Below are 16767 nucleotides of genomic sequence, written 5' to 3'. Positions count from 1 at the left end.
GCTTCCGCCCCTCTCGCTCGCCGCTCGCTCGCCCCTCTCGCTCCAGCAGACAAGAGTTCTTCCTCCCACCCTGAACATTATTCCACAGATATATCAACCCCACTTGCCTAGTTTCAAACAGACCTCAACCTCTGAGGATGCCTGCCATAGATGTGGGTGAAATGTCAGGAGAGAGTGCTTCCGCCCCTCTCGCTCGCCGCTTGCTCGCCCCTCTCGCTCGCCCCTCTCAGCAAGCATCGGCAGGCGGCCATCTTAGGTATTTCCGAAATGGACGGAAATACAAAATTTTTTGGCGCCTGCCGTTTCGATATTTAAAAACACTTCCAGGTTAAAAAAAATGTTTTGTAATCGTTTCGTAATTCAAAAATTAACGAATTTTTTAACGAATTACGAATTAACGAAACGAATTGACCAGCCCTACTGTTCATCTCACTGCCTGTCAGTATTTGCTGCTTGCCTCAGCTCACCAGAATCCTTTCTGTTGTTCTGGCCCAGTTCACCTTGCTGGGATCACACCTGGCCCTCTGGGTAAGATGTGTAGGAAGTAGTTGGCAGATGCAAAGTGCACGCCTGATGCCGTAATTACATCAAGGTGTTTATGCTGGCACATGTAATGCCATAAATACAATGGAAAACATAAGGAAGAAGTGGTAAAAACTTGAGAAGTAGATACAGGGCTTGCAGCTGAACCAGTACAGCACACTGTTAATTTCATTCCTGGAATGCGCAAATTGCCACCTGTAGTTCATTGATGCAATAAACTAATTAGTCCCTAAGGTGTGAAAATACGCTTTGTCTTCTTGATGCTACAGTCTTAACATTAACTCCTCGTAATTAATGCTTTGTTTTCCCTTGGCTTCACTCCCTCTTGTGCCTGTTTACTGAACTACAGATTTGGGCAGAGCGTTCTTTGCTGAGGGGAATACATTAGGAGTGAATTTGTATATAGAGTAAGCCCTTCCCAAAAGCATTTATTCTCTCATGTAACTGAATGTCAAGAAATGAAAGATTTTACTAGCACACTTCTGTGCTGAAAGAAAAGGGCAGCAGGAATTCACTTTAGAAGGCCATCCAGTTAACTCTCACAAAATGCAACTTTTTGCTTATGAATTGAACACAGATTTCCCCCCCCCCCCTCTCTCTCTCACACACACATACACAGGACACCTAATGAGGTCAAATAATGTCTTTGTGAAGGTAGCCATTCTTTTCTTCCAGTGAAGAAAGGGACTCTGATAAGTTTCTTATTAGGTAGGAGGCATTACACAGAAGACGAAAAAGAACGAAGAGAAGTCTGATGTGGAGAGGTATCCAACATATAGGATTTTTCTTGTGTGTTTTCCTGCATAAACACCAGGCTAAAGTAGATGGCATCTGAGATTCCTTTACAGCTCTGTGGTTTCATAGTTTTGTTTGCTGTTTTTTTAAAATAGAGTCTAATCTGAATTTTAATTCAAGCATGGCACCAATATTAGAGGAACAGGGCATATGAGCAAGCAAACAATAGTCACTGCTCCTCCTTCCTTGCCATCTGCATACTTGCTTACATTGAGGTTACACAGAACATATACAACACAACCCTCTTATCCATGGATTCAATATCTGTAGTTTCACTTATCTTCAAAAAGATATCCTTCCGCCCACCCCTGGAAGTGTTTGTATGCTTCTGACTCAAGTATAATCAAAATATAGAGTTCTATATTATCCATGGCTATAGGTATCCATGAGGGTCTTGGAACATATCCCCTGTGGATTTGTGAGTTTGCACTGCAATTCTCCTTTTGAAACTGTGTTACTGGCTGCCAAGTTGTTTCCGGGTGCAATTCAAAGTGCTGGTTATGGCCTACCTATCCCTTAGGTTCTGGGTCTATCTGTAAGAGTGTGTTTCCCTGTATGAGCCCAGAGAAGTCTTCAGACCTATATGGGAATCTTTCCTTATGGTCCCATCATTACCACAGGCTCACTTGATGGGAACCTGTGAAGGAGTCTTCTTGGTGACTGCTCCTGGCCTGGGGAATTCTTTTCCATGGGAAATTAGGCTGTTCTGTCCTCTGCTTTCCTGCTACAAGTAGATTTTCTGTTTAAAAAACCATTTGGCAATTATTTGGTTGTGCAGAAGAGTTTCTGTGTGCTACGTTTTTGTCTTTGTAGTCATGTTTTAAAAACCATTTCTACCCTGTTTAAAATAATACCTGTTTTAAGATAACACCTCATTTCTTAGTTTTTCACTTTTGTATCATCAGGTTTTCTTATTCAACTTCATTTTAATCTTATTGTAAAATCCCAAAGTTGGAAGAAAGTCAGGATAAAAAATAAAATAAAATACGAGCAGGGACGGCTCAACCCATTACACAAAGTAAGCATTTGCAGTATAGTTGATTTTGCCCAGGGGCGCTCTTGAGGTGCTCTTAGTGGAAAATAGACCTTGACATATGCAAGTTGTAGTTACTGGGATGTATAATTCACCTATAATCAAAGAGCATTCTGAACTCCACCAATGATGGAATTGAACCAAATATGGCACACAGAACTCCCACAATGAACAGAAAATATATATCAGTGATTGGTTGGGGGGGGGGGGGGATACTGTTTGCTTACCATTGAAAATTACCTAGGGCCGCCTCTGAATATGAGCAAGAATGGTTGAATAAACAACATAGAGGAGCAACAGGAGATCTTGCTCTGTGGTAAATCCCTTGACAAAGTGGATTGGACAGAGCAACCTGAATCCCTCACCTGCGCTGCACTGGAGAACCTCAACCAGAGCAATTTGACTGTGGCCAGGGTAGACTCTCTAGAACAGGACATTGGTGGTCTGAGGAAAGATCTCCCATCACTGTTGTACTATGGGACAGCAGCTGGTTCTAGTTCTCTAGAGCTAGTGGTGGATAATGGCATTCGGGCTCAGCTGGCTCTGGCCTTCCTGCCTCCTTCCTTCCTGTCATCTTACAGTGAGATAGGAGGCAGGTGGGTCGCTGCAGACATCTGGGAGACAGGGTTTCTCCTCCCACCTCAAGCAATGTGGGAAGCTTGTCTACACTGGGTCAAAAACTTGAATCCACCATGAATGGACTGCTGGGCATCTTCTTGATGCATAGCAGCTTCCAGTGGGTAACCCATTTTTTTGTTTTTTGTTTTTCTTACTTTAAACTAATTTTGCTCCATTTTTGGCAAAGATACCCCAGTTTGCTGGAAGGTATCCCAAGGCTATGATGTCACAATGGGACACCTGCATAACCAGCAAGGAGGAGGAAACAAGAGCAACTACCTCTTCCTTTCTAGTTGTGCAGTGGCCCTTTCTGACATCAACAGACATGACTGCAATAGGCAGGCACTTGGATGGACTGGTTTGGAGCACAGTGGTAGTGACAGGAAAGTGAAATTGATGTAGTCTTGGCCCATCTGGATAATACCTCAGAGCGGATTTATACTGGACTAACCTGCCCAATGTAGACATGTCTTTAAGATGTAAACCGTTGTATTTACAAAATGCAGAATTGCAGAAAGTAAGGAGGAAAGTATCTGGAAACAGAGGATCCACCCGTTCCTATGAAGCAGAATAGAGGACGGCATGTAGTTGTTGAGATAGCCCACAGTGGAGGAAGAAAAACGATGTGAAGTGGAGCACTAAGACTGAAGTGCCACTGCTATATTTGAGAAGCAGGAACAAATTTAGTCAATTTCTACAAATTCTACATTCAAATTCAAGTTCAAATTCTACATCCAAATTATAAATTTTACATTCAAATTTAAATTCTACATTCAAATTGTACAAAGGAATATACCTTATTTTTACAGTTCATAGTTGCCTTTCTAGGTTCTGTCTACACAAAATGTGGCAACACATGTGGGCTGTGGTCGACATCACTGCATAATTACTATCCCCTTAATAGGAGAATCAGCCTTGACATTTTTTCTAAAATATGCATTTCTATGCAATCTATATATATAAATTTGTTAGGGGCATCCAACGGAGAAACAAAACTCAAAAACCCCCCAACGAAACTTAACCAAAATTCCCATGCCCATAACACAACCCACAAGGTACAAACATATCTACTCAAAATGGAAAACAACACAACAACACACTCACAAAACGGCAAAACAACAAAACTCAAAAATCCCCCAACGAAACTTAACCAAAATTCCCATGCCCATAACACAACCCACAAGGTACAAACATATCTACTCAAAATGAAAAACAACACAACAACACACTCACAAAACGGCAAAAGAACAAAACTCAAAAAAAACCCAACAAAACTTAACCAAAATTCCCGTGCCCATAACACAACCCACAAGGTACAAACATATCTACTCAAAATGAAAAACAACACAACAACACACTCACAAAACGGCAAAACAACAAAACTCAAAAATCCCCCAAACGAAACTTAACCAAAATTCCCATGCCCATAACACAACCCACAAGGTACAAACATATCTACTCAAAATGAAAAACAACACAACAACACACTCACAAAACGGCAAAAGAATAAAACTCAAAAAAACCCCAACGAAACTTAACCAAAATTCCCATGCCCATAACACAACCCACAAGGTACAAACATATCTACTCAAAATGAAAAACAACACAACAACACACTCACAAAACGGCAAAACAACTGAGCATGCGCATTGGCGTTCCCTGGCGTGCGCACATGGCCTTCCGGCCAACGTTCCCTCTGCGGAAACCATGCCCACTCCAAGCCCCGCCGCGCCGCTTCCTGCACACACACACACCCTGCCGCACGCACACACACAACCCCACACTCTATCACTCCCCCCGCCGCCGCACACACACGCGCAACCCCACTCCCCCCGCCGCCGCACGCACACACGCAACCCCACTCCCCCCGCCGCCGCACACACACACGCAACCCCACGCTCCATCACTCCCCCCGCCGCCGCACACACACACACAACCCCACGCTCCATCACTCCCCCCGCCGCCGCACACACACACGCAACCCCATGCTCCATCACTCCCCCGCCCCAATCTTACCTCCTTTTACTTCACGCCACCTCCAAACCCCACCCCACCCCTTCCTGCCCTGTCAAAATCTAGGAAAGACAGGAAGGAAGGAAAGAAGGAAGAAAGAGAAAGGGAGGTAAAGAAAAAGGGGGAAGGAAGGAAAGTTAGAGAAAGAAGGAAGAAGAAAAGGAAAGGAAAGATGGAAGGAAAGAAAAGAGAGACAGCAGAAAAGAAAGAAAAAGGGGGAAGGAAGGAAAGAGATAGAGAAAGAAGAGGAGAAGGAAAGATGGGAGGGAAGGAAGGAGGGAAAGAAGGAGAGAAAGAGGGAAGATTGGCCACAGCAAGGTTGTTATTTCTATTATTATTATTATGCTATTCTTCCTATGAGACCCTTTTAGGGGGAATGGGAGAGGTGTCAGGTCCCAGAGGCAATGCATTGCATTATTGTTATTGTTATGATGGTGGTAAAATAAAAGGAAATAAAAAGTGAAAGAAGGAAGCAAACAAGGAAGGGAAGAAAGGCAAAGGAAGAAAGAGGGAGGGAATGAAGGAAAGAGAGAAGGATGAAACCAAGTAGTGAAAGAAAGAAAGAGGTAGAGAAGGAAGAAAGGAGAGAAAGGGGGAGGAAAAGGGGGAAGGAATAGGTAGGTACCTCTCTTTCATAATAGTCCAGATATCTACCTCAACTTTGATAAGTTTTACTATAGGCCACAGCAACGCGTGGCAGGGCACAGCTAGTTTTCTATAAAATACTCATTTTTGTACAATTTTACTTAACATACATGTTTTGCATTTGTTTTTCTCATTACACATGTTTGCGTGTTTTTAAAAAATGGGAACAGCATTGCAAAATTTAGAAAAGTCCTGTGAATGATAATTGCATTCCTATGGACTTTGCTAGGAGACACTACAGCATAATATTCTCCCTCTTCTTACTACTCTTTCTTTTTCATACTTGCAGCTGATTGTGTCCTTTTTTGCTGCAAACATTTCCTGTCTTCTTTTTCCTACCATGCTCCTAGTCTCTCTCTCTCTCTCTCTCTCTCTCAGCTACGGTGAGCTCCTTGGCTGTACTCTTGAGTGAAGCTGAGAAACCAAGGTGACAAATAGACAGGAAGTCTCCTTGTGGCTCACTGATATCTTTGGAGAGCCTTTGGACTCTGAAAGTGCTGGAGACAGGCAGAAAAAAAGGAGCCACCCTTGCTATGACCTTGGAGGCAAGCGTGACCAGGGTGGGTTGCCAGTCATGAGCGCCGCAACAGATGTCTTTGCTGCTGCTGTTGCTGCTAAGTATGAAGGAAGAGATTCTTCACCTTGTCTGGACTGCTACAAGTTGAATTGACCAGCTGGGTTAAGGCATTATCCTAACCTTCTCCAGTGCTATATTTCCACCATCCGCTGTCCTCTAAAATACAAACACAACATGTTCCAATCTGTCTGTCAAAGCATTCCTCGTGGAAGAGTATGTCCTTGCAAGGCTATTTAAAGGCATGTGTGCTGCCCTTTATTCTTCCGCATGTTGGGGCTGGGAAAGGCCTGACCTTAGTCTCCAACTTAGAGAAGATCAAGGCAAGAAGCACTGCCCACCTGGTAGGGACAGGGGAATGGAGGGACTCTTCCATATTTGTCCTTCTGTTTTTCTATCACAGTTGAAAGAAGTAGGGGGAGAGCAACAAACATGGCATGCCCTGTGTGATGATAATCATGTTCAGTCCATAAATGCAGGCACAGAAGGGGCATGTGCTGCCACAGCTGGCGGCGTTGGTGGTCTCTAGGCAAGCCATCTATGGTACTCCGGACTTCACAGATGGTTGCACTGTTGATGGTGCTTAACAGCGCAGAATGTTCCTGTCTCCCATGGTGATTTTTTAAAAAACGCTTCCTGGTTGGCAATTGGAACATTGCTTTGCCCTTTAAACCACTGGTAGAAACAGATAATGAAGCAACCGAACCTTTATCCATCTCATCTTTGTCACCTGTGGTCAACAAATACTAGAGAAGGGAAATAAAATGTAGCCAGCTTCTTTGTTCAACAGAGAAAGAAAAGTTGCTCAGTGGGAAGGGGGTTGTTATTTGGGAAAAAGCACCCATGACTGATCTACAAATTATCTACATTGACGATCATAAAGAAATTAGCATGAACCAGATTTTAAAATACATTTATCTAATCGGTGAGTGGCAGATTCTTGCTAATCCATCCCCTGTGCCCTTTTGAACTGTTTGCTAATCAATTTGCACAACTCAAAACTGAAAAATGCATCCAGGCTCCCTTTAATCAAGGAGTGAAAATGGAAAATACATTGGGAAACGCATGCATTAAACAATCTATGTACAAAAATATGATGTGTTTCAGGAAGAGGAGGGAGAGGGACATGGTCTTCATATAAAAAGGAATTAGAAAGTGAAGGCAGATGGAATCCAGAGAAACTGAGAGATTGTAACATCCCAGTCTACATCCAAGATGAGCACCTGAGTTTCCTCTGCTTAATGACAGCCAATGCTTCACAGCAATCCTCAGGTGAGAAGCTAAGGAAGCACCTCTGAATGGGTGAACTGGCAGTCTCTCCCCCACTTGCTGAAAGAGAGCTTTGACCATATATTCACTGACTTTTAGCCCTCAAGCTTGTCTCTCAAGCTAACTATCAACTGGTATAAAAAGCTATTTGACTAGTCTGCTAAAAAAAATCTCTGCAGCAAACTGCCTTGAATGATTGCCTGCTTTATATGCCAAAGTAAATATGAGCACATTTCATATTTCATATATATAAATAATTGATACGGCCCCTCTACAGTCTTTGGCCGTTATCCTCCTCTTACTATGAAAGCATAGCCCTGCCTGCCTTTAAGAGGAATGAAATTGCACCTTTTATTCCTTATGTCCTGATAATGACCCTGGCAGGTAGGACACAATTTATCATAAAGCAAAAGGGGGGCCAGCTTCATATGAAACCTTATTGGGTATGATACATATGTGTGGATGAAAGAGTGGGAGAAACAGCTGTGTGTTTGATGCTGGGGACAGGATGGGCAGACAGTGTTCTAATACCCCTTAATGATAAATGGACACAATGACCTTAATCCTATACTTGTATAGCTCAGGTTTGAGGTTTTGGTTTCACATACCATTTTGGCAACCCTTGTCTTGCTAGTCACAAGCCTGAAAGATGCCCATGCCAGGATCCAAGAATATGTTTGAGTTTGTGAACTGTTGATTCATCCTTAAAACTTGCCCATAGGATCAGCCATAATCAAGAATAGCAAGACTCTTTAAAGTCAATCAGACTTGGTAGTAGGTTTCAGGATTAAAAGTTAAGAGGAAAGAATTCAGCAGCACCTTTGAGATTGATTTGTGATAGCATGAGTTAAATCAGTGGGTGCGCTAATGGAGGAATATTAAAGCCACAGGTATTTAAGCACAGTTGCACATTTGTGGCAGGGGTGACTGGAAAAGAAAACAAAAAACCCTGGCCTGAATCTTGCTGCAACATAAGGAATTCTAGCTGGACATCTCACATGCTCTTGATCCCATCTGCTCTTGATCCCACCATCTTTGCAAGTGTGATTAGTGGGGAAGAGAGACAGGACCTTCTCAGTGATGGCACCTTGTCTATGGGAACTCCCTCCCCAATGAAATCAAGTCAGCTTCCTCCCTCCTGTCTTTCAGGAAGAAGCTTAAGTCATGGCTGTAGGACCAAGCATTCAACTAGTAAATAGTGCAATAAGGAAAATTGACTAATGGAATTGACAATTGGACTGGCCTTGGACTATGATCTGGATTATATGATTTTAACTGATGTTTTAATAATTAATGTTTAATTGTATGGTTTTAATTGTATTTGCTTATTTTTATATTTACGTGTATTGGCATCGAATCGTTGTCTGTTCTAATGTCACCCTGAGTCCCCCTTTTTAGGGTGAGAAAGGGTGAATACAAATATGTGAAATAAATAAATAAATATCAGAAAGAAATAATAGCAATCGTATTTATGGAGCGTTCTGAGCACAACCCCTCTCCTTAAAAAAAAATAAATCCTTGATTTCCTGCCCTATCCATTTGGCAAATCACACTATATCTTGTATCATATCCTACCTTGCTGTTGGGGATGTGGAAAAAGAATTTTGATGCTTATACCCCCTTCGCCTCTTATGACAAGGGTGGGAATATGTGGCCATCTTGATGCTTCTGATGATATGCAGCTACCAGCATTTGATCCCATTGGCTCTGTTGGCTAGAAGTGCTAGGAATTTCAGCCCAACAAGATCTGGAGGGCCATACAATTTCCACCCTACTTTCAAAGAAAATTACAAATGTATCACCACCCAACATTACCAAATCCAGAGCAACAGCAGGTGCAGCGAGGAGAGGTTGCCCAAAACGGGCAGCAGCCAATATGTATCTCTTGTGCAAAATGTTTATGACTCCATATATAAGCACCAATTCTGTCCTACCCCTTGTACCTCCTCTTGCATCCGCCTTATGCCCACATCCGTGGACTTTCCCCAGCCTGGTGACCTTCAGAGGTGTTCCACCAACTCTCATCATCCCCAAACATAATTGCCATTGCATAATGGAATTTGCAGCACAATATCCACTTGAGGAGCACTAAATTGTGGAAACTGGAGTCACTCTGTCTCTCTTCAATGATATCTTATTAGTTACAATATCAAAAAAGTAACTTTCCATACCAGGCTGAGTAACAGGGTCTGTTGCTTCGTACAGCTTGCATTTTGTAGGACCTCAAAGGGATGTTCCTGTTTATTTGCCATCAACTGCAAACCTACCTCTCTCACACTATAGAAATGGATAAGAGAGCTCAGAAAGTTAATTTTAATTTTAAGTAACTTGTTAGAGTTTCAGTTGCTGTTCTAAACTCACAGTAGTTGACATTGCAGTTTTTTAAAGCAATCCTTTAATTCCCTATTTTCAGCAGTGACTAAAACAGCTACTTTTAGTTAAATTAAAACCCGCAAAAGCAGCCTGAAGTATATTGTAAACCAACAGCTGAACCATTATTCTTCCTTTACCAATTTACTGAGGATGCACTCCTGCAACAATTAAACTATCAAGCATTTTACACAATAAAAAGAGTGGTTGTTGTTACTATTGCTGTTCTTGTTGTGAAATATAGCACTATCAACATACATGGTGCTTTGCAAGTAAAACAACAGTAAAAAAAAAAATACAGCCAGCTCTATCAAAGGCTTACAATCTAAAAAGTTATCATTTGTTAAATTAGTTGCAATATAGTGCTTGTTATTATTATTTTACTGACACAAAAACACAGTATGTTACAGAAAATGAGATCTATATGCTGGATTTCATATCACAAAATCACAAGTCAAGCACTTCCCAAGCGTTTAGGACTGTGTGATGTATTATTTCAAATGATGCACGCAGATCCAAGTAAGGTGGCCTTTTGCAGTTGACGGATCATGATTTTGTCAATGTTTATTGTTTCCAAACGCTGGCTGAGATTATTATTATTATTATTATTATTATTATTATGTTTGTTTATACCCTGCTGTTTCTCTCCACAAGGATACTCAAAGTGGCTATATGGTTATACTTTTGGTAATGGAACAATAAATTTAGCCACGTGTAACTTTTTATTTGTACCAATTACTTCCAAATAACTTCCAGGTACGGGCCATGGTGGCGCAGTGGGTTAAACTGCTAAGCTGCTGAACTTGCTGATCAGAAGGTCAGCTGTTCAAATCTGTGGACAGGGTGAGCTCCCGTTTTTAGCTCCAGCTTCTACCAACCTAGAGGTTGGAAAATATGCAAATGTGAGTAGATCCATAGGTACCACTTCGTCAAGAAGGTAATGGCATTCATGCCAGCCACATGGCCAAGGCGGCATCTACGGACAATGCCATCTCTTCAGCTTAGAAATGGAGATGAGCACCACTCCCCAGAATCGGACACAGCTAGACTTAATGTCAAGAGGAAACAGTTACCTTTTTTATTTCCAGGTTGTAACAAGTGGAAATAAGTAGGAGTTGCCAAGTTGTAATGAAAGCCTGCTTTTGTGAAACATTAAAAACAAGCCACAGTTTGGGCCCTTTCTTGCTCTGCTCTGTAAATCTTCACTCAAAGCTGAAGAGGAGTCCAAATTCTAATGCTCTCAGGCATTTGCAAGAGACAGATGAGGTTGCTGAGCCATCTGGTGGTAAAACTGTGAATGCACTGACATATAATAAGAAATGACATAGACAGGGAGAAGACTGTTGATAACCAGCATTTGAACAATGATAAAAAACCACCACTAAACAGCGGATCAATACTGTTTATTTCGCAAAAATACTAATACATTGCAAAACGACAATTATAAATAAGAATAAATGAGCCTGAAACAGAAGAGGGAAATACTCTGTTAGGAGATGTAGGCATAGTAGGCATTGCAAGAAGCCTGGCTGGCTGTTCCTTGCTTCCACATCAGCATCCGCATGCTGTGGCATGTTGGAAATGCCCTTTCTTGGGAACATGGGGGAGGGTCAAGCATTTCAGATTCAATTCACACAGTCAAGATTGCCCAGGCTGATGACTTCAGAATTGTTGAACGCATTTTGAGGATCTTATTACCTGCAAGCTTCACACCAACCCAAAGAAGCAATTGCAATATAATCATAACTTTAAAAACAAAACAAGAGCAAAAATCTGCTCTTGTCCCCTCATCCTACCGATCCTTTTCAAAGCAGAGAGGCAAGCTTCTTGTAATGAGATAAGGAGATGGAAAGCTCTTCTCTTAAGGGTCAGTTACACCATAATGTTATCCAGTTCTTTTGGCCTCTGGCTTGCATAAAACACCACACATCAAAGAGCTAATCCATGCATTTTTCAAGAGCTACACCTGAAGAGCTGCTGCTAAATTTTTAAACAATAGAGCTCTATTGACAGGCACATAGAGGAGCACTAATACAGTTACATGTTTTGCATGGTCTTGATCTTTCAAACTAAATGGAACCACTGATTTTCTATTCAGTTAACAAAGGTCCTGACAAAGACTCACCTGGCCTCCATTTTCTTCCCTGTATCATTTTTTAAGTGGCATCAGCACTGGGAGGAGGATGAAGGAGGGTTGCAGAAATATGGGCTGTTAGTGTTAAGTTTCAGCAGCATCTGCAATTACCATTGCAAGCAACAACACTTGAGCTAGGAAAGGGTGGCATTCTACTGTCACTGATCTCACTATAGCCATGTGTGCCTGCTCACTATTGCCGTGTGTGCCTGCTGTAAGCTCAAAATGTTCTCTTTCTCCACCTCTGCAGACCTGGTTGTTTCATTTCACTGTGCAAATTGTTTAGTTTTGAAATCAAAGTTTTCTGAAACATGTTGTACTTCTCTCCTTTTCAGCAGAGGAATATTTATCCTTTCCATGTTATTTCTACCTCTGCTTTGTAAACTGGATGCTATGACTGTCCTGAGATTATTGTGAGTACCTGGGTGTAAATGCAAAAAGAAAAATAAGCATATTATTTTGACTGGTATAGTGTTTTGAGCATGGAATTATGAATACAGATAACCAAGGTTCAATTGTTCACTTGGCCATGGAAACTCCAAGTGATCTTGTGCAGGTGAGATGTTTTCAGCCCTAGAAAACCTCATGATAGGTTAGCTCCAGAGTGATCATAAGTCAGAAAGGGCGAAGACATGCAACAGTCTACTTTCAAACATAAATGTAGAGCATGGTCATCTCAAAGCTACTGCTTCCTTCATTCTAAGACTGGGTGCCACCAGGGAGAAAAGACTCCACCATGGAGACAGCCTCCTGGTAACAGGTGAACTGGGATAGAGCAATTTTTAAACATCAGACCAGGAGTTCCACAAGCTGCTGCACCACCAGGGAATAACTTGCATAAGAAGGCTTGGGTGAGCTGTGCTAGTGTGATGCCCCAACAGACCTAAGAGCCTGGTGTTGCCCTACTTGTCTAGACCCTGCTGCTTTTTCTAGAACTTTTACAAAAGTGTTTTCTCTATTTGTTCTTAGGTGTTTTTATTCCCTTTTTCCAGTTTCTTTTTACATGCTGACTTTTCTCCAATGAGGTCAAGGCAGTTATCCAGCAAAAGAAGCCAGAGATACAGAACTTTTAATGGTCATATTAAAAATGGAAATTTCATCCTCCATAATGTGGTTAGCAGCATCCTCTTCCGGATCTGACCACATTTGTCTCACATAATACTTCTCTTCTTTATCCCCACAATTACCCTGCACATTAGGCTGGGCTGAGAGAATATTAACTAATAACCTTCATGGCTGAAACTGAAATTCAGCACCCTAAACCATACTACTATATTTTTCCTTGATCTTGGGAAGTACCTCACATATTGTCTCTTTTTTTATCATTTTTTATTCTTTGCTTGAAGAAAGCATATTAAAAACAAATGACAGGTTTCTATTCATGTTACGATATGCTGCATTAACCACCCATCAGTACTTCTTCCACAGCCCCAATAATACTTTGTGGCCTGACCTTCTCACCCAGAGGTAGCCAACTAACTACTTATAGAAAAATAAAGCTATCAGGAATATCCCCAGCTTTGTTATTTGGTTTAGGCTTCAGGCAGTTCACTTTGTATATCACAGCATAGATACATATTAAATACATAATCAATCTTCACTGGAGGTAGCAAGGAATGCAGCACTTGCGTCTAGCTTATTAAATCTGGTTCATGAGCAGGTGATAGTTGAATTTAGCAACTTGGAAAATGGTCCACAAACATCAGAGCTTAACACAAAATTGCTTTCTCTGGCTATCAAGGAGCTGAAAGAAAAGAGAATGGGCTTTTTACTAGACTGTGATTTGGATTTCTTTGTGTCAGTAGCCGACTCTTGCTGTTTGCGGGATCCTTCTGGAATGAATATACCAAGCTGCTAAACATCTCCTTCACTGGAGACATTTCACAAGGACCTTTGGTTTCTGAATCTCCATTAATTAAATAAACCCAATGATGTAGAGATTCTTGAGTCCTCTATTGGATCATTTTCCAATTACAACTTTGGGGTGAATCTTATCACTGGCAATAGGTCAGGAAAAAAAAACAAAGTTAAAATCAGAAACCCCACGCACTCTGAGTGGTTCCACACACACGGGCCTTCATATTTTTCCTAAGAAATATACACTCTGGAATGGCACAGACTCATGGCAATCAACAGTTCTTCCTGCCACCACCCTTATTTCTTTCTTCACTTCACAAGGAAAACCACACAGGAGAAATTGAAGGAATAAGAACATGAATAGTGCAACTGATGTCTTGAAACTAGGCTTACTGCACAGTTATGTCCGCTGAGTTGGAAAGGGCCACACAGGTTTTGAGGCAGCAGGCACTGCCACCAAGAAGCTGGAAGGCACGTAGCCCCTCTGTCCATTCACCTCCACCAAGCTCCACTCTTTGCTCCCCTTCTTGTCATGGGGTTCCAGGACAGTGACTGGCTGGCCTGCCTGGAGGGTGACTTCATGACTGCTCCGGGCTGTAAATGCATATGCAGCTATTATCTAAGGAAAGGAGAGAGAGGAAGAAAAAAAGCATTTACAGTACTGCATAAGTGATGAAATGGGGTGGCTCAAGATGTTTTGCTGCCTGTGCCTAATGATTGGGACAGTTCTGGACTAATGATAGAAGCAAACCAAGTAAACTAGCTCCCTGTCATGTAGTATTCCTAAAGCATTCATGAGAGATGACCAACCAGCTTCTGCTTACTGATCAACATGAGTCCACTACACTTGCCTTCCAGGACAGTAAAACTATTTGCATCAATCCTGGGATCAGGTGCAGGTACAATATGAAACTCCTGCTTTGGCTATAAGTAGGTATTTGTATAGAGCAGGGGTCCTCAAACTATGGCCCAAGGGCTGAATACGGGCCCCCAAAGTCATTTACCCGGCCCTCATACAGGGTCAATTTAAGTCTGAAATGACTTGAAAGCACACAACAATAACAACAATCCTATCTCGTCAGCCAAAAGCAGACCCATACTTCCCACTGAAATACTAATCTATATATATAATAAAGAAGAGTGTTTGTATGCGAAGGGCGGAAGTGTGGAGGGCGGACGTGTTTGTGGCAGCTTTCGGATTGGCTAGCCTGAAAGTTCCAAGATTCTGATTGGCTGCCGCTGTGGAGCTATTTGCATATGGTCTCTGATTGGCCAGCTTCAATAGGAGCCCCTGGTGGAGAAGAGGGTTCATGGCAGAAACGGGGCATGACAGAAGGAAATTTGCATATGGTCTCTGATTGGCCAGCCTCAAATCCAACATTCCGAGATGAGAAAGAGAGGAAAGGAAAGGCCAAAGGGGGCTGGGTCAGAACACTCCCAATACAGACCGAAATAGGCACACAGAGCCCCCATGACCCACTCTACATCCTACTGCAGTTTGGAGGAGGATGAACCATGGATGATGGGACTTGCAGTACCACCACTCACATTCTGAGACCGCTGTTAACCTTATCCAATGACTGATCAGGACCAAACTTCGCACAGAGACCTCTCATGGCCCACTTTACGTCCTGGTGTGGTTTGGTTGGGGATGGACCGTGGATTATGGGACTTGCAGTACCAATGCTCATTCTTCAGACCACTGCAACCCTCATCCAATTACCAAAAAATACCAAACTTGGCACACTGAGTCTCCATGACGCACTCTACATTCAGGTGCAGTTTGAAGGAGGATGCACCATGGACGATGGGACTTGCAATACCAGCACTCCCTTCCTAAAACCATTATAACTGCCAACAATGATGGATCAGGACCACAATTTACACAGAGAGCCCGCATAATCCACTCTACATCCTGGTGCGGTTTGGAAGAATTTGAAAATGGATGATGGGACTTGCAGTCACTTCACTCACTTCCTGAGAACACTGAGACCCTCGCCAATGACTGATCAAGACCAAACTTGGCACACAGAGTCCCCATGACCCACTCTACATCCTGGTGCACTTTTGAGGAGGACAGACCATGGATGATGGGACTTGAAGTACCACCACTCCCTTCCCAAGACAGCTGCAACCCTTATCTAATGTCTGATCAAGATCAAACTTGGCACACAGAGCCCCCATGACCCACTCTGCATCCTGCTGCAGTTTGAAGGAGGATCGACTTTGGATGATGGGACTTACAGTACCATCACTCACATTCTGAGACCGCTGTTAACCTCATCCAATGTCTGATCAGGACCAAACTTGCCACATAGACCTCTCATGACCCACTTTACCTCCTGGTGTGTGTTTGGCTGGGGATAGACCATGGATTATGGGACTTGCAGTACTGTTGCGCAATTCCTGAGACCACTGCAACGCTCATCCAATTACCGATAAAGACCAAACTTGGCACACAGAGTCTCCATGACGCACTCTACATCCAGGTGCAGTTTGAAGGAGGGTGCACCATGGATGATGGGACTTGCAATACCAGCACTCCCTTCCTAAAACCATTATAACTGCCAACAATGATGGATCAGGACCACAATTTACACAGAGAGCCCGCATAATCCACTCTACATCCTGGTGTGGTTTGGAAGAATTTGAAAATGGATGATGGGACTTGCAGTCACTTCACTCACTTCCTGAGAACACTGAGACCCTCGCCAATGACTGATCAAGACCAAACTTGGCACACAGAGTCCCCATGACCCACTCTACATCCTGGTGCACTTTTGAGGAGGACAGACCATGGATGATGGGACTTGAAGTACCACCACTCCCTTCCCAAGACAGCTGCAACCCTTATCTAATGTCTGATCAAGATCAAACTTGGCACACAGAGCCCCCATGACCCACTCTGCATCCTGC

At 42.6% G+C, this 16767-nt stretch overlaps 1 protein-coding gene across 3 annotated transcripts in view; it reads right to left on the bottom strand.

The window, feature by feature from the left end:
* Positions 1–11248: 11248 nt before the first annotated feature.
* The window catches only part of ARHGEF37 (Rho guanine nucleotide exchange factor 37), a 92057-nt gene continuing 86538 nt past the window's right edge, over positions 11249–16767 (bottom strand). For all 3 annotated transcript variants that reach the window (XM_067463720.1, XM_067463719.1, XM_060765054.2), the window contains one exon: positions 11249–14470. In XM_067463720.1, coding sequence (XP_067319821.1) covers positions 14252–14470 — 219 coding nt within the window. In that variant the 3' untranslated portion in view covers positions 11249–14251. The remainder of the gene's footprint in view (positions 14471–16767) is intronic.

The sequence above is a fragment of the Anolis sagrei genome, chromosome 2 (assembly GCF_037176765.1).
Source record: "Anolis sagrei isolate rAnoSag1 chromosome 2, rAnoSag1.mat, whole genome shotgun sequence".
Taxonomy (NCBI): Eukaryota; Metazoa; Chordata; class Lepidosauria; order Squamata; family Dactyloidae; genus Anolis; species Anolis sagrei.
This window is presented reverse-complemented; position numbering and strand designations above follow the sequence as displayed.